At 45.9% G+C, this 24,924-nt stretch overlaps 1 protein-coding gene across 7 annotated transcripts in view; it reads right to left on the bottom strand.

Annotated features, from left to right (window-relative positions):
- MARK2 (microtubule affinity regulating kinase 2) overlaps positions 1-24,924 on the bottom strand; it is a 360,912-nt gene that overhangs the window by 140,032 nt on the left and 195,956 nt on the right. For all 7 annotated transcript variants that reach the window (XM_033954141.1, XM_033954139.1, XM_033954140.1 and 4 more), the window contains exons 2-4: positions 24,661-24,840; positions 20,931-20,984; positions 19,469-19,517 (exon numbers count right to left, since the gene is read on the bottom strand). In XM_033954141.1, the coding sequence (XP_033810032.1) occupies positions 19,469-19,517; positions 20,931-20,984; positions 24,661-24,840 (283 nt within the window). The remainder of the gene's footprint in view (positions 1-19,468; positions 19,518-20,930; positions 20,985-24,660; positions 24,841-24,924) is intronic.

Here is a 24,924-nt window from a genome sequence, read left to right as displayed (position 1 = left end):
GGGAGGACCAGATTACTTATCTGCAAATCTCCTCGGGTGGCGATTCAGTCCAAGAGGAGGCCACTCCGCTTGTCAAATGTGCCTTCAACAAAACAGGCAGTTGTTTGCCACAGCCAATACAGGCAGAGGAGATCACTCTATGAATCCATCTAGAAATGGTGGCCTTGGAACCAGGTCTGCCTTGTCTTGCCTGATTGGTTAATATGAAAAGATGATCTGAGAGACGAAACTCAGTCAACTACAGGTAATGCAATAAGACTCTCCAGACATCCAAAATCTTTTAAGGCCTTGCCTTTCTTCTTGGACCCTGTGGGATGAAATGCTGACAACCTAACCTCTTCAGTGTTCTCCCCAGAAATTTTTTTCAGCCGGGTGGCATGAAAAAGTCGCCGGGTGGGGTGGGACGGGGAAATTTGGTGGTTAGAATAGGGTCATTAAATACAGTGGCATACCTAATATATATGACAGCCAGTGCTAATCATTTTTAACAACCCTCTCCTCTATATAAAAAAGTTATTTTTTAGTAATAATTCATGAGTCACACAACAAGGGTACACCTAGGACAAGGCAGCATCTTAAACACTGCAGTGAGCACTAGAACACCAACACACACACTGTAAAACTAAACAAACCAGATCCTGCACAATCAATTAATCCTGTATAGTCGATGCTAACAGAAAACCATGTCCTTTTCATACACACAGAACACAGATACACCCTTGCCCAATATGGAATAATCACAAAATAAAAATATGTAGAAAAAAATTAAACTGAACCACCAAGAAACCAGAATCTGCCACCACAGAAACAGTGACACTTGTCCCCTAATACTGTGCACAATATAAAGACAGTAAATGTAAATTTGAAAAAACTGATACATAACAATCACCACTTTACAATAAAACATAAATTGAAGATAAGAATATACTATTTTATTGGGCTAATCAATTTTTCAATTAACTTTCAAAGGCCACAGCCTCCTTCTTCAGGTCAATATAGTATACTGCTGTTACATTATACTGTCCTGACCTGAGAAAAGGGGTTTTGGTCTCTAAAAGTTAGTAAAAAATGTATTAAAATAAGTCCAGTAAAAAGATTACCTTATTTTCTGTTTCTAAAAGTTTTATCAATACAACTACAATATTATTTTATTCTAAAGCAACAAAAAATCTTTTTTCTATCTTTTGTCGTTTCTGCTTTAATCATCTTGTCTTCACTCTCTGTCTTCCATGCAGCATCAGCCCTTTCCATTCACTGTCTGCCCTCTCCCTGTTCCATATGGTATCTTTCCCTCTTTCTATGCTCCTTCCATAAACTGTCTATCCTGTGCCCCGTCTCTCCTTTGTACATGATTGATTTCAGCTCTGCCAGCTCTCCATTTTTCTCTCTCTGTCACCACCTCCTCTGGCATCTCTCTCTTCTCTTTTCTTTTCTTTCCTTCCCACCCCACAGGCTGGCATCTCTGTCTCCTTCTCTTCCCTGATTCCCTGGCATATCTCTCCTTTTCTTCCATCTTTCCCTCCCCCTCCATGCCCTGGCATCTCATTTCATTCCTTCCTTTCCCACCCTCCCCCATCTTCCTTCTCCCTTTCTTTCTCCCTCCAGTTGCGTGCAGCAATTCTCTCCACTCTCTGCTCCCTTTCCTCCTTCTGTCACCCCATCCCCGGTCATGAACTTCTTCGGGCAGCAGCAGCATTCACAATTTGCTGCTGTTGCCGGCTTCGGGCCTTCTCTGTTGGATTCATCAAGACTCATCAAGCCCCGAGACCACTTCCCCATGGTTCTAATCCACGTCGGAACCAACGACACCGCAAGGAGCAGCCCGGACAGCATACCTGAAGACTTCAGGGCCCTGGGGGAGAAGCTGAGGAGGATGGATGCGCAGGTAGTCTTCTCCTCGATTCTCCCAGTGAGGGGCAAGGGCAGAGCCAGAGAGGATCGAATACAAAGGGCGAACGACTGGCTGCGAGGATGGTGCAAGGAGATGAACTTCGGGTTTCTGCACCATGGAGAAGCATTGCAAGGACTACAGGGACACGACGGGCTACACCTAACCAGAAGAGGGAAGAATGTCCTTGGACACCGCCTAGCCCGCCTACTCCACAGGGCTTTAAACTAGGTAAGTCGGGGGAGGGTACAGGCACAAACAACATACCAGGCGAACTAAAATGCCAATACATTTATGAGGCTGAGGAAAGTAGACACCGAAATTCTGGGTCAGGAGTGAGTGCACACACTTTTGAGTCGGGAGTAGGGTCACATCATATTTATGGGTCACATTGTAATTCCGGGTCTAGGGGGAGTACACACTGTAGTTCTGGGTATATGGGGAGTACACATTGTGGTTCTGAGCCTCAGGAAAGCACAAATAACACAAACAATGCTAAAGGTGTTCAAATAGCTCAAACAGGAATATCCTCACTGAGACATAACAAAAATATAACATGGAGGGCTATGTACGTCAACGCACACAGTTTAGGAAACAAGATCCTGGAATTGGAAACAGAAATAAGGAATGCCGACCTGGATGTGGTGGCGATATCCGAAACCTGGCTCACAGACTCCCACGGGTGGGACATGGTCATACCGGGTTACAACTTGCTTCGCCGGGACAGAGAGGGTAGGAAGGGAGGGGGTGTAGCATTATATACTAAAGATGACATTAAGGTCACGAGAATCTCAGATGTCCAGTATACTGGGGAATCCCTTTGGGTTAATTTGGCCAGAGGAAAGGACAAATGCTTGTATCTTGGCGTAATTTACAGACCCCCAAGACAACAGGATGACCTGGATATGGAAATAATCGAAGATATAGAAAATATCACCTTGCGTGGGGACACAGTATTGCTAGGTGACTTCAACATGCCTGATGTGGATTGGGTTACACTTACCTCTGCTTCCGGCAGCAGCAGGAGGCTATTAAACTCTATGAAAGGAGCAAGCCTCAGGCAACTGGTGTTGGAACCGACAAGGGATCAGGCAATACTGGACCTGATACTTACCAATGGAGAAAGTGTCACAGAGGTCTCGGTGGGCGACACATTGGCCTCCAGTGACCACAACATGGTATGGTTCAATATCAGGAAAGGTTTCACTAAATCTACTACACTAACCAAAGTCCTCAAATTCAAGGACACAAATTTCAAAGAAATGGGAGACTTCGTTCACCAGGCGCTACAAAGCCAAGAAGAAACCGATAACGTGGAAGACATGTGGTCGACTTTGAAAGCAACCATACAAGAAGCAACAAACCGCTATGTAAAATCAGTAAGTAAACGGCGAAGGAACAATAAGCCACAGTGGTTTACTGCGGAGATCTCAGACCTGATCAAGGAGAAGAAAAAAGCATTCATCTCTTACAAACAATCAGGGAAGCAGGACTCTAGAGCAGACTACCTGGCCAAATCGAAAGCCGTCAAAACAGCAGTCAGGGAGGCTAAATTCCTCATGGAGGAGTCTCTAGCAAAGAACATCCAGAAGGGAGATAAATCCTTCTTCAGGTATATCAGTGATAGAAGAAAAAACTCAGGCGGGATTGTACGTCTTAGGAAACCAGACGGAGACTATGTGGAAAAGGATTCGGAAAAAGCCCAACTATTAAATGAATACTTCTGCTCAGTCTTCACCCGAGAAGCGCCAGGGCTCGGCCCTCAGCTACAGACAAGGGTTGGCTCAGTTGACCCGTTTAGTAACTTTGAGTTTACGCCCAGCAGTGTCTACGGTGAGCTGTCAAAGCTCAAGGTTAACAAAGCAATGGGGCCGGACAACCTGCACCCCAGGGTGCTTAGGGAGCTGAGTGATGTCTTGGCGGAGCCACTGTCCGCGCTCTTCAACCTTTCCCTTAGTACAGGCAGCGTCCCGTTGGACTGGAGGACGGCTAATGTCATTCCACTCCACAAGAAAGGCTCAAAGATGGAGACAGCAAACTACAGACCAGTGAGTCTAACATCGATAGTGAGCAAACTAATGGAAACTCTAATCAAACACCAATTAGATAAGATCCTGGATGAGGAGAATCTACGGGATCCCCGACAACATGGATTTACTAAGGGGAGATCCTGCCAATCCAACCTGATCAGCTTCTTTGACTGGGTAACGGGGAAGCTGGATATTGGGGAGTCCCTGGACATCGTGTACCTGGACTTTAGCAAAGCATTCGATAGCGTACCACACCGCAGGTTACTGAGCAAGATGAGTTCTATAGGATTAGGTAACACATTGACGAAATGGGTTGGGAGCTGGCTTGGAGGTAGGCTCCAAAGGGTGGTGGTGAACGGCACCCCCTCCGAAATGACGGAGGTGATTAGTGGAGTACCACAGGGCTCAGTCTTGGGCCCAATCCTATTCAACATCTTTATAAGAGACTTGGCAGAAGGGCTTCGAGGTAAAATAACATTATTCGCCGATGACGCCAAACTGAGTAATGTAGTGGGCAAATGCACAACAGACGAAGATTCAGTGCCCGACAACATGATGCACGACCTACTCCTACTGGAGCGATGGTCTAGGACATGGCAACTCAACTTCAATGCCAAAAAATGCAAAGTTATGCACCTGGGCAGCCAGAATCCATGCAAGTCTTATACCCTTAATGGCGAGATCCTAGCAAAAACGGTAGCAGAACGAGACTTGGGGGTAATCGTCAGTGAGGACATGAAGTCTGCCAATCAAGTGGAGCAGGCTTCGTCCAAGGCAAGACAAATCATGGGCTGCATACGAAGGGGTTTCGTCAGTCGTAAGGCGGAAGTCATTATGCCATTGTATAGATCCATGGTGAGGCCCCACCTGGAATACTGTGTGCAATTCTGGAGGCCGCATTATCGCAAGGATGTGCTGAGACTGGAGTCGGTGCAAAGAATGGCCACCCGGATGGTCTCGGGACTCAAGGATCTACCATACAAAAACGGCTTGACAAATTACAGCTATACTCGCTCGAGGAGCGCAGAGAAAGGGGGGACATGATCGAGACGTTCAAGTATCTTACGGGCCGCATCGAGGCGGAGGAAGATATCTTCTTTTTCAAGGGTCCCACGACAACAAGAGGGCATCCATTGAAAATCAGGGGCGGGAAACTACGAGGTGACACCAGGAAATTCTTTTTCACTGAAAGAGTGGTTGATCGCTGGAATAGTCTTCCACTACAGGTGATTGAGGCCAGCAGCGTGCCTGATTTTAAGGCCAAATGGGATCGGCACATGGGATCTATTCACAGGGCAAAGGTAGGGGAGGGACATTAAGGTGGGCAGACTAGATGGGCCGTGGGCCCTTATCTGCCGTCTATTTCTATGTTTCTATGATTCTACCTTCATGGAAACAGGAATTAGGCAGGACTCGGCAGAGAGGAAGGCCTGAAGCTGGCAACAGCAGAAAATTGTAAACACTGCCCAAAGAAGTTAATGATGCTAGGCCTTGGAGCAACCAGAGCAGCCCACTTCTCCCCCCCCCCCCACCCCGCTGACCCTCCTATCTCTCCCTTCCATGCGAACCCCACCGTGAGATGACCGACAAACCTCCCTCCAGGAGCATTGGCAGCTGCAGCAATCTAAAGTTATAGCTATAATACCAAGAAAATTGCTTCATTAATAAAAAATAATAGCAAATTTTAAGAAAAATGGAGCTTTGTAATCAGTGACTTTGAGGGACCCCAGGAAGGGCTTTCAAATTTAAAAAAAAAATTATTTTCTGATCAAGTACAATCAAATTCATGGGGAAAACTTCAATTCAGTTTTTCCAACTTTAGATTTTTCTGAACAGCCTTTGAAAGCAGACATGGAAGATTGGCTCAGCCTTCTGGACAGGACAATGTGATGGTTACACTTCTCACTCACCGTTTGTCCTTTTGTGGGAGGAAGGCCCAGCTGTGAAAAGGAGGAGCAGGAAAAAGGGAGTGGGGGGCTCTGAAAATGACAATGAAGAAAAAGCAAATTCTGTAGTGACAGTAAAGGAGAGGTAAAAGACTGTTCAGTTTGGCTCTTCTGAGCTGCCAAAAAAAACAAAACACCCAGCTGAAATAACTACCAAGAAAACAGCAGTATTAACAAGGGGGCTTGCAATAATTTCCATTAAGATGGCAATTCGTTAGTGCACTTTTTAAATGAATTATTTATAGCAGTACAGCCACTCTGCTCACACTTTTATTTTGAAATTCAGCTGGTTATAAGTAATAAAAACCCCATATACACCCCCAACAACCCCACGGGGCCTGATACCTTCTCACTCTGGCCACTTTCTACCCCCACTCTCGCGCTTCCCGTGCACCTGCGTTGTAGAAGTGATTGAGCACGCCGGTCTCACCAAAGTCCAGTTTGTTGAAGTGCAGCGGCTCCAGGGCGGCTGTCACACTCTCGCACGCGTCCCGCAGGCACTGCAGCGCCACCGCTGGGCTCGCCTCATTGATTACATAAGGCCACCATCATCCTCCTGCTGCTACTGCCTGCGCCAGTAAAGTGCTGGCTGTGGTAACCACAGCCGATGGCCCCTCACTGCACCACTACATAAAAACTAAGGAGCGATGTAGAGAAGTGCTGCTGGGTCCTGCCTTCGCGGAAACAGAAAGTAGGCAGGACCCAGCAGCAAGAGCAGCAAATTGTAAGTTTCCCGCCTTAGCCCATAGCGAACTCCTGCTCCAGGGTTCTGACGTGTGTGTGCCGGTTTCCCTTCTCTTCCCCCCTCCCCGCCCCGGACATAACTTCCAGTTTCGGAGGGAAGAGAAGGGAAGCCGGCACGCACATGTTGAGAGCCCTGAAGCAAGCGTTCGCTACGGGCTAAGGCAGGAGACAGGTTAGTGAAGCATTTGCTCTTCTTGCTGCCAGGTCCTGCCTACTTTCTGTTTCCGCGAAGGCAGGACCCAGCAGCATTTCCCCCAATAGAGCCCCGGAGCATAAGCTCGGTACGGGCTGAAATCTCCAAGCCGGTATTTTTTTTTTTTTATGTTCAGCAGCGGCGGCAGCAGCAGATGATAGCCGGGTGCTTGTCTAAATTAGCTGGGCGGACCGCCCAGCTAAAAGGCCCTAGGGAGAACACTGCTCTTGGTTGACATGAAATGCCAAAACGACCTTTGGTAAGGAGGGAACTATATTCAAGGTTACTCCCACTTCTGTGATCCTGAGGAATGGCTCACTGCATGACAGTGCCTGCAACTCTGAAACTCTCCTGCCAGATGTAACTGCCACCAAGAAGACTGCTTTAACCGATAGATCCAAGAGAGAGGCTTCCTCTAAGGCAGTGTTCTTCAACCACCGGTCTGTGCACCGGTGCCAGTCCGCAGAAAATTCCTGCCGATCCACAGGGCTGGCACGTGCATCAGGCCCGACACAGTGTTCTTCAGCCGCTAGTCCGCGGTGCAATCAATGTGGCATTATCTTCGGGCCGGCTCCCTCTTCCTCAGTGCTGCAGTGCATAAAGCAGTGGGCAGCGGCTCCTACATGCATCCTGCACCTGAACTGGAAGCCTTCTCTCTGATGTCGCAATGTCAGAGGGAAGGCTTCCGAATGAGGCGTGGGATGCGCGAGGAGCCGCTGCCCGAGTCTTTGTGCACTGCATCAGTGAGGAAGAGGGAGCCGGCCTGAAGATAATACCGGGGGCGGCATAAAATGGCCAGGCGGGAGCAGGCCAGAAGGTAAGGCACAGCATGGAGGGAGGGAGATAACAAAGAGGGGGAATGATTTTAGTTTTAAATTTAGTGATTGAACTGTGTCAATTTTGAGAATTTTCATCTGCTGTCTATATATTGTTCAGGAAGAAATGCATTTGTTTCTTTTTCTCTGGGGTTGTACTGCATGCTGAGTCTTGAATTTTAGGATTTCATTTGTATATATGAGTACTTTTAGTTTTTGGTCCTGTACTTCCATGGGGTTATCTGTTTTCTGGTAGGAATGAATGTTGAGAAACATAATATATGCTTTGTGTAGTTTAATTTTGTGGTTAACCATTATGTGTTGTTAATAAGATTATATTGTGTGTGTGTATGAAAAATGAATGGAAAAATGATGTTACAATTAGTACTATTATGGGGGTAGGGTCTGGGGCGGAGATGGGTCCACAACTTAGCCCAGTGTTCTTCAACTGCTGGTCCACAAAATAATTCTTTTATTTCTGCCGATCCATAGGTATCAAAAGGTTGCAGAACACTGCTCTAAGGGCTCATACAGAGCTCTGCCAAGTCCTTCTAAGACTATAAGATTCCAAAATGGACATAGATCTCGAATCAGTGGCTGTAGTCTCAGGGTACCCTTCACATGTCTGGATGGGCTGCTAGCGAAGCTCTCTTTTCTTAGCCCATGAAGCATGAGAGCCCTGCTACTTAAACATTAAGGGATGCCACCAACAACATCTTGTCAAGGCCCTCTTGGAGGATCACCAGTACCGACGAGATTGGGGTGTTAACTGACTAAGTTTTCTCTACACCAGCGTTGAAACATCTCTGCCTTAGCATATGCTGAAACTGTCAATGGATTTTTGGATCTAAGGAGAGGAGCAATGACTACTTCTGAATATCCTTTTTTGACTAGTGCTGTGAACTCAAGAGACATGCCATAAGACCAAAGCCTCCCAGGTCTTCTAGGACAATCAACCCCTAATAGAGCAAGTCTGGATGCATCTGGAGTCTGAGACTTTACGCCTTCTGTAGGCACACAAGGTCTGTGCACCATAGGCGCCTGGGCCAATCTGGAGCCACAAGGACTATCTTTCCCAGGTGATTTACTATTTGATGGATCCTGGGCCAAGAGTAGTGAGGGGTGGGGAGGAATGTGTACACTAGTCCGCTCTCTGGCCATGATTGAACCAGAGCATCTAACCCTGCACTTCCAGGTTCACATCATCAGCTGAAGAACAGAGTCACCTTTTTGTTCTTTGCAGTCAACATGAGATTAAATGTTGGATGACCCCTTCATCTTACAATGGCCCAGAATGCTTTCAGGAACAACAACCCTCTCCCGAGTCCAAGGTCTAATGTTTGTCTGCTGAGATACTCCACTTGAATATTGTTTATTTCGGCCACTTGTGCCACAGAGATCGCCTGCAAGTGTGCTTCTGCCCAAAAGAGCAATGTTTTTGCCTCCTGCCAGAGCGGAATGCTCCTGGTGCCTCCCTGTTGTCACAGGCCACTAAAGTGGCATTGTCGGAGAAGACTCTGACTACTTTGCTCTCCTGTAAAGACTGACATCTGTGCAGCGCCACACGAACAGCTTGCAGTTCTAGCCTGTTGAAAGACCTCTTCTGCTGAGACGGAGTTCACTGTCCTTGAACTGAGTGACTACTGCAATAAGCCCCCCAGCTGAACAAGCTGGCATCTGTTGTTAGAATGTCCCAGGAACCGATCTGGAGTGGGATTTCCTTCACTAGAGATTGTGGGCAAAGCCACCAGCTCATGCTGCTTCTGGCAGCCGCTATCCAAGGGACTAGAATTTGTAGGGACTCTTTCTGTAAGGGGTGCATGTGTTCCTTCACCCAGGGAATCACCTCTATCGTGGCTACCATTGATCCCAGGACTTGAAGGTAATGCCACGCAATAGGCATTGGCTTGGGCAACAGGCCTGTAATTTGATTACAAAGCTTCTGTTTGCATGCTTCTAAAGAAAAACTCTGCTTTCTGCCTTGCTGAATAAAACCCCCAGATATTTCAGGGACTGTGTCAAAATTATGTGGCTCTTTCAAAAGTTCACAATCCATCCCAGACTCTGCAGTGTCTCCACAACTGCCTCTACTACTTTTTCTCCTTCTGTGTGGGATGGTGCACTGATGAGCCAATCGTCCAAGTACTTGCCAATTCGCTCTATGGAGATAAGCAGTCACCACCACCACAACCTTGGTGAAAATTTGGGATGCTGCTGCCAGCCCAAAGGGAAGCACTGAGAATTGATAGTGATCCTCCACCACATGGAATTTTAGGAACTTTCTGTGTTCCAGGAAGCTTGGGAAGTGAAGGTAAGCTTCCATCAAATCTAGGGTGGCAAAATTTATCCTGGCTCCAATGGTGGACTAAACAGTCTCCATCCAGAACCAAGGAATTCTCAGGGCCACGTTGACATGTTTGAGATCCAGGATGGGTCTCTGCTTTTCTGAGCCTTTCTTGGGCATGACAAAATATATGGAATATATGCTAGAGCCCGAGTCTTCTGGAGGGACTGATTCTATAGCTTGAATATCTAGTACCTTTGTAAATTTGCTCAGACCTTTACTGCCCTCTCTGGCTGGCCTGCCAGTGAATCCACAAACCAGTCAGAGTGTGCATGAATTCTTATCTTGTAATTCTCTCCGATAGTCTCCAGGACCCAGCGATCGATGGCTATCTGTTCTCAGGCCTCCAGATAGTCTGAGAGCAGACCTCCAATCTTCAGAGGAGCAGCCAGAAGGTTGGCATCACTGTGGGGTGGGAACCTGAACCTTGGTTCCTCCGGTTCCCAGAGAATTTCTGATTGGCACCTTAAAAGGCTCTCTGGGTAGTGGCCCTTGTGGAGTACTGGCAAGAGCACCGTGACTCATGATAGGACCCCCGGCTCTGGCTCCTCAGGGTCTGCTGTCTGGTAAAGATCTTGACAGGCAATCTTGTACATGGGCCATAAGATTATCTAGGTCTTTGTCAAACAGCATCTGTCCCCTGAACAGGAGCCTGCTCAGCGTTGTTTTAGAGGTCGAGTCATACGATTCAAAGCATATGATGGACGGAGATAGAATATGCTTAAACTTTCCCCATGACTCTGATTATATCATAGAGTGCATCCGTTATGTAGTCTACTCCAGCTAACACAAGCTGTGGCAGAGGCTTAACCTCCACTAGGTCCTGATTGTGTAGCCTGGAATGACAGCGCATGCCATGAAAGAGATTGCGGCTGCAGCCTTAATCCCTAAGGCTAGAGTCTCAAACTGCCTCCTAAGGACGATATCCACTCTGTAGTCCTGAGGATCCTTCAAAACTACATCTCCCTTGCTTGGCAGGGAAGGGCATTTGTTCACCTGGGCTACCAGGGAATCTACCTTTGGAAAAAGCAAACATTGGCTGAAATTCCTGATCCATGGGATACAACTTAGTCATGGTTTCAGCCACCTTAAGAGAGCCTTCAGGGGTCTCCTAGGGCTCTGTGACTAGGACCCTTATGTCCGGGTGCCATGGAAAATACACAGGCTGAGCCCGAATCCTGCTTATATGAGAACACTGAGAGTATAGAGTTTGTGGAGAGTCTATCTTCAGCACTCAAAGGGGTTCAGTAATGATCTCAAGCAATGCAGAGGACCTAACAAGGTGGCGAACAAAGGGGTCCCTCCCTGGTCTATGGCCAATATTGTCTCCTCACCCTACATATGAGAGACTGCTTTTCCCACAAGGGAAACCTCACTTTGGGACAGTAAAGGAATCAAACTTGGACCCTCTTACCCCAAGACCCTAGGGACAACATTCAAAACTTTTCTTTGACTAGGAACTTGTTGAGGTGATGGAAGTTGAGAAATGGACGAAGATCTCCCATCTTCTTCAGGATGAGAAAATATCTGGAGTAGAATCCCTGATTTCTCTGAGGAGAGGCACTACTTCTATGTCATCTAGTTGAAGCAAAATCTCTATTTCCTGAAGAAGAAGGGTAGTCTGCTGAGGGTTAAAATAAGACTCTCTTGGATGATGATTTGGAGGTTTGGTAAGAAAATGAAGAGCACAACCTTCTTTGAGGACCCACAGATCGGTTGTTATCAGAGTTCAACATTGATGGTATATTTATAGACCTCCAATTGATTGAGGAAGAGGCTGAGATAGGGCAACAGCGGCTATGCCCTCAAGAAGTGCGTCAAAAAGACTGAGTAGGCTTTTGAGGAGCTGTCGTCTGAGGTTTCTGAGATCATTGTTGCTTCTGCTGTCTCTGAGGTGATGGTCTAGAAACAGATGGTTTAGTAGAATATTGCCACTGATATGAATAAGAAGATTTAGCAGGCTGCCTTGAAGTCGAAGGTTTAGCCTTTGTATTGACCAAAGAATTCCAACTCATCTCACGCAACATTAATTTTTGTGTGGCTCTTTCAATGGAATTCCCGAAGAGATCATCTCCTAAGCATGGAATATTGTCTAATCTGTCCTGAAGATTAATATCCAAGTCAGAAACTCTTAGCTAAGCCAAGCATCTCATAGCAACAGACATAACCGATGCTCTAGATGACATTTCAAAAGCATCATAGGCTGATCTTGCTGTCTAGTTTGTGAGACAGTTCTCACAAGTTGCTGATATTGTGCAAAATGTTCTTTAGGATGTGGTGTTCTGGGCCTAAACACTGAAGTCACCAGACTGCTGACATCTATCGCACTTCTTAAAACCCAAAGATTTTAACATGGAAAAAGAAAAGAAAAAAAATACACAAAGTGGGAAGGCAACGCTGACTGAAGGGAGTTTAGTCAAAAAGATACTTCTTCACTCCGTGGAAAACAAAGAACTGAGGTACTGCGAGCCTCTTCAGACAGGAAGGCAGTCGCGCATACGTGGTCCAGGTAGTCGCGAACACTTCAAAAGTTTTTTAAAGTGACAGTTCACTTTTCCAACTGTCCGTACCGGGCTCCATGGATGACATCACCCATACGTGAGAATATGCTGCCTGTTTGTCCTAGGATAATGTAAGATTTTCAGACTGCCAGCCAGCCAGATACCAACCACAACCTCCACACCCACAGATCCTCTGCCACGCGGTTAGAGGCGAGAAAGACAGCCTGCGCCTTGAAACTCGGGGTGGGTTTCCATCCAGATGCACATAGCCTATGCTAGAAACCTGTGACAGGGTTACCGGCCAGCATACTCCCACAGGAAGGACCCCAGGTACTTCAAGAAGGTGGCACATAGAAGGCTGGCTCCACAGATCCATCAGAGCTTCTCTGTGAAGCTGGAGTCCAGCATCAAAGGACTGTGTCCTTTTCTCCAGAGGATCACCGGGGAGGGGTCTCAAGGATCTGAACCCCCAAAAAATAAGAAATAGAAGCTGAGCATCTGCAAAAAACTTCTGCACGGACTGCTTGCAGAAATTGAAACTGGGATTGTTCACTAACTCTCAGGGTAAGGGGGGGTGGAGAATGTGCTCATAAAAGTTGTGAATTTCTGCAATAACTGGACTGTGGGTTGGGATTGAACACCTAGCGTATGGAATCCAGAAGGGATGTAACAGAACAGGATTTTAGGGAGGGGGACCAAGGCCCTAGTTGTAGAAATAGTTAAAAACAACTTTTGAACAACCTCCCCCCCTCACAGATTTTTTTCTGCAGGTTGTCACAGCCTTACTCAGAGACCATGTGATGGAAAAATGGTGCTGATGCTGCCTGCTTCAGCTCCTTTCAGGTGTAGCTATTCTAGGAAAGGCTCTCTGCTTCCAGTCATTCAGCCACTTCGCTGGAATCTTCAGACTGCCAGTTGGACCTCCACAGACCAACCCGCAACCCTCTCAGATCTCTCATGAAATGCAGCTGGCACCATGAGTGCCCTGGAGGAACACTATTGGTGACCCTATTAGGCCCCTGACCAAGTCAAAGGGCAAGCAAACACCAGGGGAACGGACCCTGGGTTCCACTAATCTTCAGGAGACTGGCTGAAACAGGTCCCCGAAGGATACACCTGCCAGCTGCAGATTTAAAATCTGCTCCTCTCCACTCAGGCAGAGTAGACCTTTATCAAAAGGGATCTCTGATTTCACAAAAAAGAGTACGACTAGAGCGAAAAACCACAAAGCTATCACAAAATAAAAATAAACCGAGCAGATCAGAAGACACCTTTCATACTTGCTTGCACAAAGAGAAATTAAAAAAGGGAAGCAGACTTCTGGGAGGAGGAGGTTTTAAAAACTGTGATTGACAACTTTCTGCAGTATGCTCACGAGAATGAACAGAGTACCCTAAGATTCAGCATACCATTCCTATTGTACTGGAACATCTGCTCTGATTCAAAATCTGCAACTATAAACCCAGATAACAATGTGTAAATATATTCGTGAGCAGTAAAAGCACAGTTACTTACCGTAACAGTTGTTAACCAGGGAAGCAGGCAGCTATTCTCAACAAATGGGTGATGTCATCCACAGAGCCCGGATGCGGACAGCCTCACAAGCAGACTTGCTTGTAAAAACATAGAAGTTTTGAGTCAGCTGCACCGCGCATGCGCGAGTGCCTTCCCACCCAGCAAAGGGCGAGTCTCCTCAGTTCAGATAGCTAGCAGAGAACCCAACCAGGGGAGGTGGGTGAGCTGTGAGAATAGCTGCCTGCTGGCCCTGAATAACAACTGTTACGGTAAGTAACTGTGCTTTATCCCAGGACAAGCAGGCAGCCTATTCTCAACATATGGGTGACCTCCAAGCTAACCAGAATGGGATTGTGGGAGCGTTGGCAACATAGGAGAATAAATTTTGTAATACTCTCTGGCCAAAATGGCCATCCCGTCTGGAGAAAACATCCAGACAATAGTGAGAGGTGAAAGTATGAACTGAGGACCAGGTAGCAGCTTTGCAAATTTCCTCAATAGGTGTAGATCTGAGGAAAGCTACTGAAGCTGCCATGGCTCTGACTTTGTGGGCTGTGACTCGACTCTGTAGTTGTAGTCCAGCCTGAGCATAGTAGAAAGAGATACAAGCAGCCATCTAGTTGGAGATGGTACGCTTAGAGATTGGAAGTCCCAACTTGTTTGGATCGAAGGAGATAAAAAGTTGAACAGCAGTTCTGTGTGGTTTGTGCGTTCCAAGTAGAAGGCCAAAGCACACTTACTGTCCAGAGTATGAAGAGCTGATTCTCCAGGATGAGAATGAGGTCTTGGAAAAAACACTGGAAGTACAATAGATTGGTTGAGAAGAAATTCTGAAACTACTTTAGGTAAGAATTTAGGATGAGTACAGAGGACCACCTTGTCATAATGGAAAACTGTGAAAGGTGGATCAGCAACTAATGCTTGCAGCAAACTGACTCTTCGAGCAGATGTGAGGGCAATGAGAAAAACCACTTTCCAAGTAAGATACTTAAGATGAGCCATAGACATTGGTTCAAATGGAGGTTTCAGCAATTGAGCAAAAACAACATTGAGATCCCAAACCACTGGAGGTGGTTTGAGAGGAGGTTTGACATTGAAAAGTCCTTTCATAAATCTGGAAACCACCGGATGAGCAGAGAGGGGTTTCCCTTCAATAGGCTGATGGAAAGCAATTGCACTAAAATGGACTCAAATCGATGTAGACTTGAGGCCAGAGGTGGATAAGTGCAAATGATAATCTAGAACAGAAGATAAGGAGGAATCTTGAGGCTCCTTAACATGAGAGATGCACCACGTAGAAAATCTAGTCCATTTTTGGTGGTAGCATCGTCTAGTGGCAGGCTTTCTAGAAACCTCTAAAATGTCTCTTACAGGTTGAGAAAACTGAAGAGGAGTTATGGTGAGAGGTACCAAGCTGTCAGGTGTAGAGATCCTTGACTCTGTCTAAGCAGAGAAGGAAAAACTGGTAGAAGGTATGGCTCCCAGCTGCTGAGCTGAAGTAGAAGGGAGTACCAAGGTTGTCTCGGCCACCGAGAAGCTATCAGAATCATGGTGGCATGATCGTTTTTCAACTTAACAAGAGTCTTGAGAATGAGAGGGAATGGAGGGAAAACGTACAGAAAACGATTCGTCCATTCCAGTAGAAAAGCATCTGCCTCGAGGCAATGAGGAGAATATATCCTGGAGCAGAATTGAGGCAGTTTGTGGGGTTGTGGGGAGCTGCAAAGAGATCTATCTGAGGCATTCCTCAATGCGAAAAAATGTAATGAAGAGGCGAGGAATAGAATGTCCATTCGTTAGATTGCAGATGACTCAATTTGTCCGCCAAACAGTTTTTCGCCCCTTGGATGTAGACAGCTTTGAGGAAGGTGTTGTGGAGGATTGCCCAGTCCCAAACCTTCAGACAAAGGGAGGGAGATCCCGTCCCTTCCCCCCCCCCCCCCCCGTTTGTTGACATAGTACATGGAGACTACCTGGTTGTGAAGATGTTGAAAAGCTTTGAGAGCATTGAAGATCGCTCTGAGTTCCAACAGATTGATGCGACACTGACGTTCCGTACTGGTCCAGTGACCTTGAGTATGGAGACCATTGAGATGAGCCCCTAAGCGTAGGTCGAGGAATCTGTTGTGAGGAACTTCTGATGAGGTGGCGTTTGAAACGGCAAGCCTCTGGAGAGAATGGAAGAGAGCATCCACCAGCGGAGAGACTGTCTCAACAAAGGAGTGACTGTAATGTGTCAAGAGAGTGGGTCGCAAGCCTGTGTCCACTGAGATGCCAGGGTCTACTGAGGAATTCTGAGGTGAAGTCTGGCAAAAGGAGTCACATGTACTGTGGAGGCCATGTGACCTAGGAGTATCATCATGTGTCTCGCTGAGATTGAAGAGCGGGAAGACACTGCATGACAGAGTTGAAGAAGAGTTGCGGAAGGAATGCTCTTAATTGGCTAGTGTCCAGAACAGCTCCGATGAACTATAGATTCTGAGAGGGCTGAAGTTGGGATTTGGGAAAGTTGATTTTGAATCCCAAGCTTTGTAGGTGCAGCAGAAGGCTGAGGTTTCTGTTGCTTCTGTTGCTGCGGTTTCTTGGAAGGAGCTCGAGTGTAAGGAGCCACCCTTGGAGTATAACACTTCTGGAAAACCGGAGTAGGGCGTGAAGGTTTTGCAGGAGCTCACTTTGGCTTTGGTCTGACAATGGAAGCAAAAGATTTTTCATGCTCAGACAACTTCTTAGTGGCAGCCTCTATGGATTCATCAAAGAGGTTATTGCCCTGACACGGAGTGTTAGCCAGACGGTCCTGAAGATTAGGATCCATGTCAATGGTGCGAAACCAGGCCAAGCGGCGCATTGCTACAGAGAAAGCAGTGGCCCTAGCCGACAGCTCAAAGGCATCATAAGATGACTGGAGAAGATGCAATCTGAGTTGTGACAGAGTAGCAGTGACTTCTTGGAACTCGAAATGTCTATGTTGATCCAGGTTCTTCAGAAAACCTGGAAGAAAATCAATAAGGAATTTGAGATAAGTAACGAAGACAAAATTGTAATTGAGGACTTTGGAGGACATCATAGCATTTTGATATAGACGGCATACTGGCCGTATTGAGGTCGAAGAAGACATCTTTTTCCTTACAGGACCTAGGGCGACAAGAGGGCATCCACTAAAAATCAGGGGCGGGAGATTTCATGGTGACACTAGTAACTACTTCTTCACCGAAAGGGTGGTTGACCGTTGGAATGATCTTCCACTTCAGGTAGTTGAGGCCAATAAAGTGACTGACTTTAAAAAAAAAATGGGATCAACATGTGGGTTCACTTCAAAGAAGAACTTAGGGGGGAGGGTTATTTGAGTGGGCAGACTTGTTGGGCAGAAGGCCCTTTTCTGCCGTCATATTCTATGTTTCTATGGCATCTAAATTTGTCCATGGTCTTACCCTCTCTTCCAGAAGGAACTGTAGCATAGACCCTGGAAGGATGGGTTCTTTTCAAAGAGGACTCCACAAGGAGGGATTGATGAGATAATTGTGAATTCTCAAACCCTTTGCAATGAAGAGCTCTATACCTTGAGTCCAATTTGCCTGGAACAGCAGGTATAGCATAAGGAGTCGTCTCCAGACAACGTTTGAAAGTTTGAAACAAAAGCTTGTTAAGAGGAAGCTTATGTGACTCTGCAGGAGGTTGAGGTAGATGCATGACCTCGAGATACTCCTTAGAGTATTTAGAACCAGCATCTAACTGAATTTCCAGGTCATCAGCCATCTGACGAAGGAAGAGAAAGATAGCTGATCCACCAAGGCCCTGCCTCGTGAGGGACTCGATGACCTCGAGAACGAAGGTGAAGCCTCTCTGAAGAAGTGGCAATCCAAAGAATATGGAGACTTGGAGGAGGCAATGGAAGCAGCTGATTCCTCAGGGTCTGGAAGCGGTGACCTCGAGCGAGGAGTTGGAGGCTTCGAAGAGCTGGAAGGTCTGGAATGAGGCCCAGACGAAGAAGGCTGCTCTTTAGAAGAAGATCTGCGCCTCGATGGATGTCTTGATGAAGGCCTCGATCGGCAATGAGAGTGGTGCCTGGAAGCAGGTCTCGAGAATGGAAACAGGCAATGTTGCTGGTGAATGGATAGGGCTAGAAGCTATAGATTGAAACACAGTGGATTGGATCGGGGAATCTCGAAGCACTCCCAAAGACTCTGCTCCTTGTATAGAGTGTGAGGATTCCTGTCGAGACACTTGCAAAGAATCTACTCCTTGCATAGTGTGTAGATGCCAGACCAGATACTCGCAAAGACTCTGCTCCTTGCATAGAGTGTGAAACTTCAGCTCGAGGTACATGCAGGGACTCGACCTCGCGGGAGATTGCTTATTGCCTAGGCTGGATTACAGGAGGCAGCGTTGATGCAGAAGCATATTTGCTCAATAACTGAACAAATTGCTGCTCCAACATGGTCTGGAGAGAAGCCTGCAAAGATGGATCTGTGTCTGAAACCGGACCACTTGCTGAGGCTAAAGGCTCCAAGGTGGCAGTGGAGATGTGCTTGGACTTGGAGATCTTAGAAAGCTTGAGAACCACCACAGGAACCTTCTGCTTAGGTATCTGACCTGAGGGGATATCAGGGGAAGATAAAGCAGGTGTACTCGAGGCTAAAGACGATCCAAATGAGGACAGTCTGAGTCGTGGAAGCAGGAAGACCTTCGCTGGAATGGGGGACCAAGGCAGCACTCGAGGTCCATGCTGAAGAGTCCATGCTGAAGAGTTTTTCCACTCAAACTCCACGATGTTTAAGAGCTCGAGGTTGAACAGTAGCACCGTGCTCGCACGACTTCGGATTATGGTCAGGCCCAAGGCACTTGAGGCACCAGCGGTGTGGGTCCATGAGAGAAATCGCACACTGGCACTGGCTACACTTCTTGAAGCCCGTGACCGGCCAGGACATAGGAGGGAAGATAGCCACTGCGAAGTCAAAGCCCGCCGGCTGCGGCTGCACAGCCTGGCCCGCCAGTCAGTCAATGAAGAAAATAATCAAAATTTATCTTTTTTTTTTTTTTTTTAAAAGGAAAAGAAAGAAAGTAACACAGAGATTTGCGACTAAAAAGAACATAAACTGCAGTGAGAGAAGGCATGAAGCGAATGAAGTTCAACGCAGAGTGTCAAAGTACAGACTTCTCGGCTCCGTGAAAAACTGAGAACTGAGGAGACTCGCCCTGTGCTGGGCAGGAAGGCACTCGCGCATGCGCGGTGCGGCAGACTCAAAACTTCTACATTTCTACAAGCAAGTCTGCTTACGAGGCTGTCCGCTTCTGGGCTCCGTGAATGACATCACCCATATGTTGAGAATAGGCTGCCTGCTTGTCCTGGGATAATATAAGCTCTCTCAATTGCTGGAGAAATAGGTTTTTCATAACCGGAAGATAGGGATGTAGTCACAGGCAGAAATGGTTCAAGCCCCTTCAACAAGTATGAGCTGCTGCTATAATTCTCTTTTGGGGGATGATTTACTCACCTATGTTAGGATGATTTAAAACCTTCATTATTCGTACTTCACGGAACAGCTGGAAAAAAAAAATCCCTTTATCAGCCTGATCTAGAAGCAGATGCATGTAAAGAGCTACACAGTCAGTCGTGTCAAACTATGCTCTACAGATCAAATGAGCAGAGAATTCACAAACTACTGGCACTGATTGGCATGAAGCCCTGAGGATACTGAGATGGGTGCATCTGGCCCCTCTCACTTATAAGGATTTTACAAACACAAACAAAAAAATAGTACGTAAAAGACCCCTTTGTCTGTGCCCTCTAACCCTGTATGTGCTCTCATGTCTGTCCCACACATACGTAAATTTGGAAAAAGTTTCTGCTCCCTGGAAATATGAAGTTAGTCCTGAAGATTTTCTTCCCTCTGTCTTGTGATTGATGCCACTCCTTTCCTTCTATTTTAATTTGTAAACTATCTTGTGCATCCATCCCCTAGTTAGGCAGTATAGCATGCAACTCAAACAATTAAAAAATAACTGTCCTCCCTGTACACAGGCAATGCACCTTTTATCCAGTTTCTACTCCCAAGTGTTTCACTGAATGAGATTAATGCCGCCAGTCATGAGCCCCACATGGGAGCATATTTGTCAAAGCAAGGCACAGAGAGGGAACAGGGACTGATTAACGGGATAGCAGGAGGCAGATGGGGACATCTGTGTAGTATCCAAACCTATAAGAGGGGCCCACATAAAGCCAAATTAAGGGTTAAGTATAAACGTGGGTGGCCCCATAACTGGACCCAAAGCATCCTTGATGTGTCAGAGCACTTTTCTTGTAAACCATTTCCCCAGCACTTTACAAACTCAGAAAGCTGTAGTTTGCTGAAACAGCAATCAGTACCGTAAGCAGAAGGCATGATATAAACAGTAAAGAGACTGAGAAAATGTACTAGAGGCAAGGTCCCAAGAAGGTAAGGTAGGGCTGAGCAGCAGGTGCCTCAAACACAGCCCTGGGTGTGCCCTGCTCCTCACTTCCTGTGTCTGATCTGCTTTCTCTTTTCCTACATACAGAGAAAACACTACATAAGATATAAAAGAGTATGAAGGTGTTGCGGCTACTCCAGAAGCCTTTCTATTCCCTCCCTATGTTTAGGGTTACCATATTTTGGGCTGCAAAACCCCAGAGACCGCAACAAAAAGAGGTTTGTTTGTTTTTTTTGGGGGGGGTTATCTAATATTTAGATTAGGTCTTTCCTATTGATAATGGTGTCCTTTTTTATTTTAACTGATTTTCTTGTGTTTTGTAAGCCATATTGATTTGTTGAAATTTGCAGGATATCAAATTTGAATAAACAAACTTCTTACAATTTCCCATAACTCTCCATCTGTACCAGCCTGATTATGAAGTTTGCAAAGGGCACAAGATGTTTCTCCCTGATGCATTCTAACCCATTAATACCCAAATAATGGAGACAGAGATCAGGTTCTTACCTTCTGCAGACTGGAGGAGTTCAGCTGAGTTTTGTCAATTATTTTCACAGCGACCTAAAAAGGAGAGAGATGTGGAAGTGGAGGAAAATTAGCAGTATGGGGATATACATAATGGTAAGTCCTAAGGCTGAATAAGGAATGTGTGCAAAAATATACAACTTGTATAAGGTTCTGAAGTTATGTTTTCATTTAAATCGTCCCTTTCACACACCCCACACCCAACATGAAGTCTGGATAAAGCGGGAGTTCTTCTATGTACTAGCCAAGAACTTGAAGAGTCATAATCAGGGTTTCCAGATTTTACTCCTGTAAAATCTAGACCCATAGTTCCTACCCTCAGGCTTTCCCCATCCCAGCCCCGCTTCCCTCAACCGTTTCGTCCTCAGAACCGCATCGAGAGAGCATCTGCCCATGCGCAGATGCCCTCCCGATGCTGTTCCAAGGTGGAAGCCGGGTTTTGAAAAGCCGTACGGACATGTCCTCTAAAAAGGGTAAATCCAGACGACTGGTAACCCTAGTCATAATCCCCTGCTCTCAGACTTCCATTGCACCTGCAGTACTGAAGGAGAAGGAATAAAAACAAAACCTCACAAACAAAATGCCATGCTGCCTTGGGACCTGGTGTTTGACCATTTAACCTTACTCTCTTGTTTTCTATTAACCAGTTCTTAATCCATTATAGAACATTTCATGAGGTACGAGTATCAAATCATTTTGGAAAATCTAAATATACAATATTGACCGGCTCACCTTTATCCACACGTTTATTTACCCCTTTGAAGAAATGTAGTAGATTAGTGAAGCAAGATTTCCCTTGACTAAATCCATGTTGACTTTGTCTCTTTAATCTTTGCTTATGTATAAGTTCTTTAATTCTATTCTTTATAATAGTCTCTACCACTTTGCCTGACACAGATGTCAAACTACACTTCTCCCTCCATATTCGCGGTGGATGCGGGCGGAACATAGCCGCGAATATGGAAAAAACGCAAACAACATTTCAATAGTTATTCACAGTTTTTTGAAAAAGTCAGCATTTTTACTATTGAAATCACGAATACAGTAGTGTACAGTAATAATCTCAAGGTAAAAAAAAAATAAATTATGAGGTGTTTGCAACAAGGTACAGGGCGAGGGGGCTCTTTAAAACCCGTTCCCCTGTTCTTTACTACTACAGGGATTTAAAAGAGCTTCTGAGCAGGGGGAAAGTACACACTGTTGAATGCATGGCAGGCCGGCACCAACAATCGCCTCCCTGCCCCTTGCTTATCTTGGACACGATTAGCGGCTCCCTGTGCTCCAGGTCCCCTTTCAACATGAAGCCCCGTGGCACTCCCCCTTGCAGCTGCACATGAATGCACTAGAAAGGGACGGCTCTGCTCTCTCTTCTCCAGGCCGGTGGTGGGAGCCCCCCGATCCATGCTCTGCACCAGGAGTCCCCAAAGTCCCTCCTTGAGGGCCAAATCCAGTCGGGTTTTCAGGATTTCCCCAATGAATATGCATTGAAAGCAGTGCATGCACATAGATCTCATGCATATTCATTGGGGAAATTCTGAAACCCCGACTGGATTCGGCCCTCAAGGAGGGACTTTGGGGACCCCTGCTCTGCACTAATCTGCGGCTGGCTCCATTCACTGTCCGCTCCAATTTTACACACAGGAGAAAGAAGAGGTGGGGGGCACACACACATGCCTCTGGCAAGGATTGGGAGGCAATGACAATGATCCAGAGCACTGAAGCCCTGCGACTGACAAGACACTGCAGCAATGGGCGGCTCGCACCTGCCTAAATCCAGCCAATCAACTCGAACTATACAGAGGGTGTCCTCTGAGGGGTAATTGTTTCACTCTACCCTTCTCATTCCCGCCCCCCCCCCCACACACACACACACTCCCTTCCAAAAAAATAACACACAAAACACGAAATTCTCAGTGCAAGGAAGAAAGAAGGCAGGGCATGGAAGCAGCGATTTTCAGAGTGATGTAATTTATGAGGGCGGAGTCAGCATGCGAAAAATCATGAATAAGTGAAACTGCGAGTGCTGAAACCACGAATACGGAGGGACATGTGTAGTCTATAATTTCCCAGATCCCTTCTGGAACCCTTTTTAAAAACTGGCATTACATTGGCCACCCTCTAATCATCTGGTACCACACTGGATTTTAATGATAATTACTAATAACTCTATAAATTCATTTTTTAATTCTAACAGTACTCTGGAATCAGGTCCAGACAATTTGCTATTCTTCAATTTGTCAAATTGCATCATTGCATTTAGTGTTAATGAGACTTTGTTTCAGTTTCTCTGAATCATCAGCACTGAATACCATTTCTGGAACTAGTATCTCCTCCACATCTTCCTCAATGAAGACCAAAGCAAAGAATTCATTTAATCGCTCTGCTAGGACCTTGTCTTCCCTGAGAGCCCCTTTTACTCCTGGACCAGCCATCTACCACTCTTATGCTCATCTATAATGCAATTTATTCCCAGGATTTACAAGCCTCAAGAAACGGCAAGCAGGTGGAGATGGGGTAAGATGAGTAAATTTTGTGGTTCCAGTTCTCTTTGACTTCCCTGCTGCTGTAGTAGAATCCTTTTACTATCTGGTAGTAACACTGGATGCCTCCTCTTTCATTTCCTACCCAAATCTTACACACATCACATATTCTTGACCTTACGATTGGACTATTGCAAATCGACATACACAGGTCTTCCCCAATCAGAACTAAACTACTGCATTACAAGCAATACAAAATTCTGCTGAATATTTTCTCTGTAATACCTGTAAACTTGACCACTGCTCTCCTTTACTGAAAACACTGCAATCCAATACAGTATCCAGTTTAAGATTTTATGTCTGTCACATAAGACCCTTCACTCAGGTAATCTCTGATCTTACCCTGCCTATACCTCTTTCCAAACCCTTTATTCTTTACTCTCAATATATGGCTCTTCTTGCACATTTACAAGCATACATTGAATTTACTCAGCTTTTTTACTTTTTGAACCTAAAACATTGGAACCTTCCCCCTATTTATTAAATGGGGGCCCCTCATTTAAGAAATTCAAGGCACTTTTTTTTGTAGAATCTTTCAATTAACAATCACTCAACTGGAATTTTGTTGAGCGACAAAAAACCCACCACATTCTTTTCACACAACACTATCTAGCTGCATTTGTGGCTCTCCTCTCTGAATGAATGGGGTTATCTGTCTTATTTTCATGGGCATTCCTTTCAGTCTTTATATAGACTATACACTGCCTTGATGTGTCCCTGGAAAGACACATCAAGGCTCCAATAAACCAAGTAAATTGAGAATAACTGCTTAACCTTTCAAATAGTATAAAGGCTAAGGGACACTGTATGAAACTAATAAATAGCATACTTCAACTGAACTGTAGATGACGATTTTTCATTCAATGTACAATTAAGCTGTAGAATTACCATAGTCATCAGAAGATTAGACAAGTTCCCACAGGAAATGTTCATAAACCACTATTAGGCAGGTTTGAGAAAGCCATCATATCTCTGGAGTCCTGCTTTGTACTTGTAAACCTGGATTGACCACTGTCAGATGGAAGCCTTGATGGACCTATTATCTGATGCTATATGGCAGGTCTTTACCTCTTATGTCCTATGAAGTAAAGCCACTTGTCAAAACCATTGGGATTTGTTCCTTCTCCAACCCTCCTCAGAAACCCAAGTAATGAAATCTTTGTTGCCCTTACCTCTTTACCAGTCAGGACATGTCGGGCCAGTTTGACCTTGGCAAAGTTGCCCTTGCCAATGGTCTTCAGCAGTCGGTAATTTCCAATATGTGGCTGCTCGTCGGCAGAGGTAGCAATAGAGTTTCGACATCGCAGCATGTTGGCCTTGCTTGACTTTGGCTCCATGTGCCCCAGCACTGGCTGCAAAGAAAGAAGACAGAGCCTAAATTAAGGGTACACTTGGCCATATATTCAACTCAAGGTTCAACAAGGCCCTCCAGTCCA

Source organism: Geotrypetes seraphini, chromosome 8 (genome assembly GCF_902459505.1).
Source record: "Geotrypetes seraphini chromosome 8, aGeoSer1.1, whole genome shotgun sequence".
Classification (NCBI taxonomy): Eukaryota; Metazoa; Chordata; class Amphibia; order Gymnophiona; family Dermophiidae; genus Geotrypetes; species Geotrypetes seraphini.
This window is presented reverse-complemented; position numbering and strand designations above follow the sequence as displayed.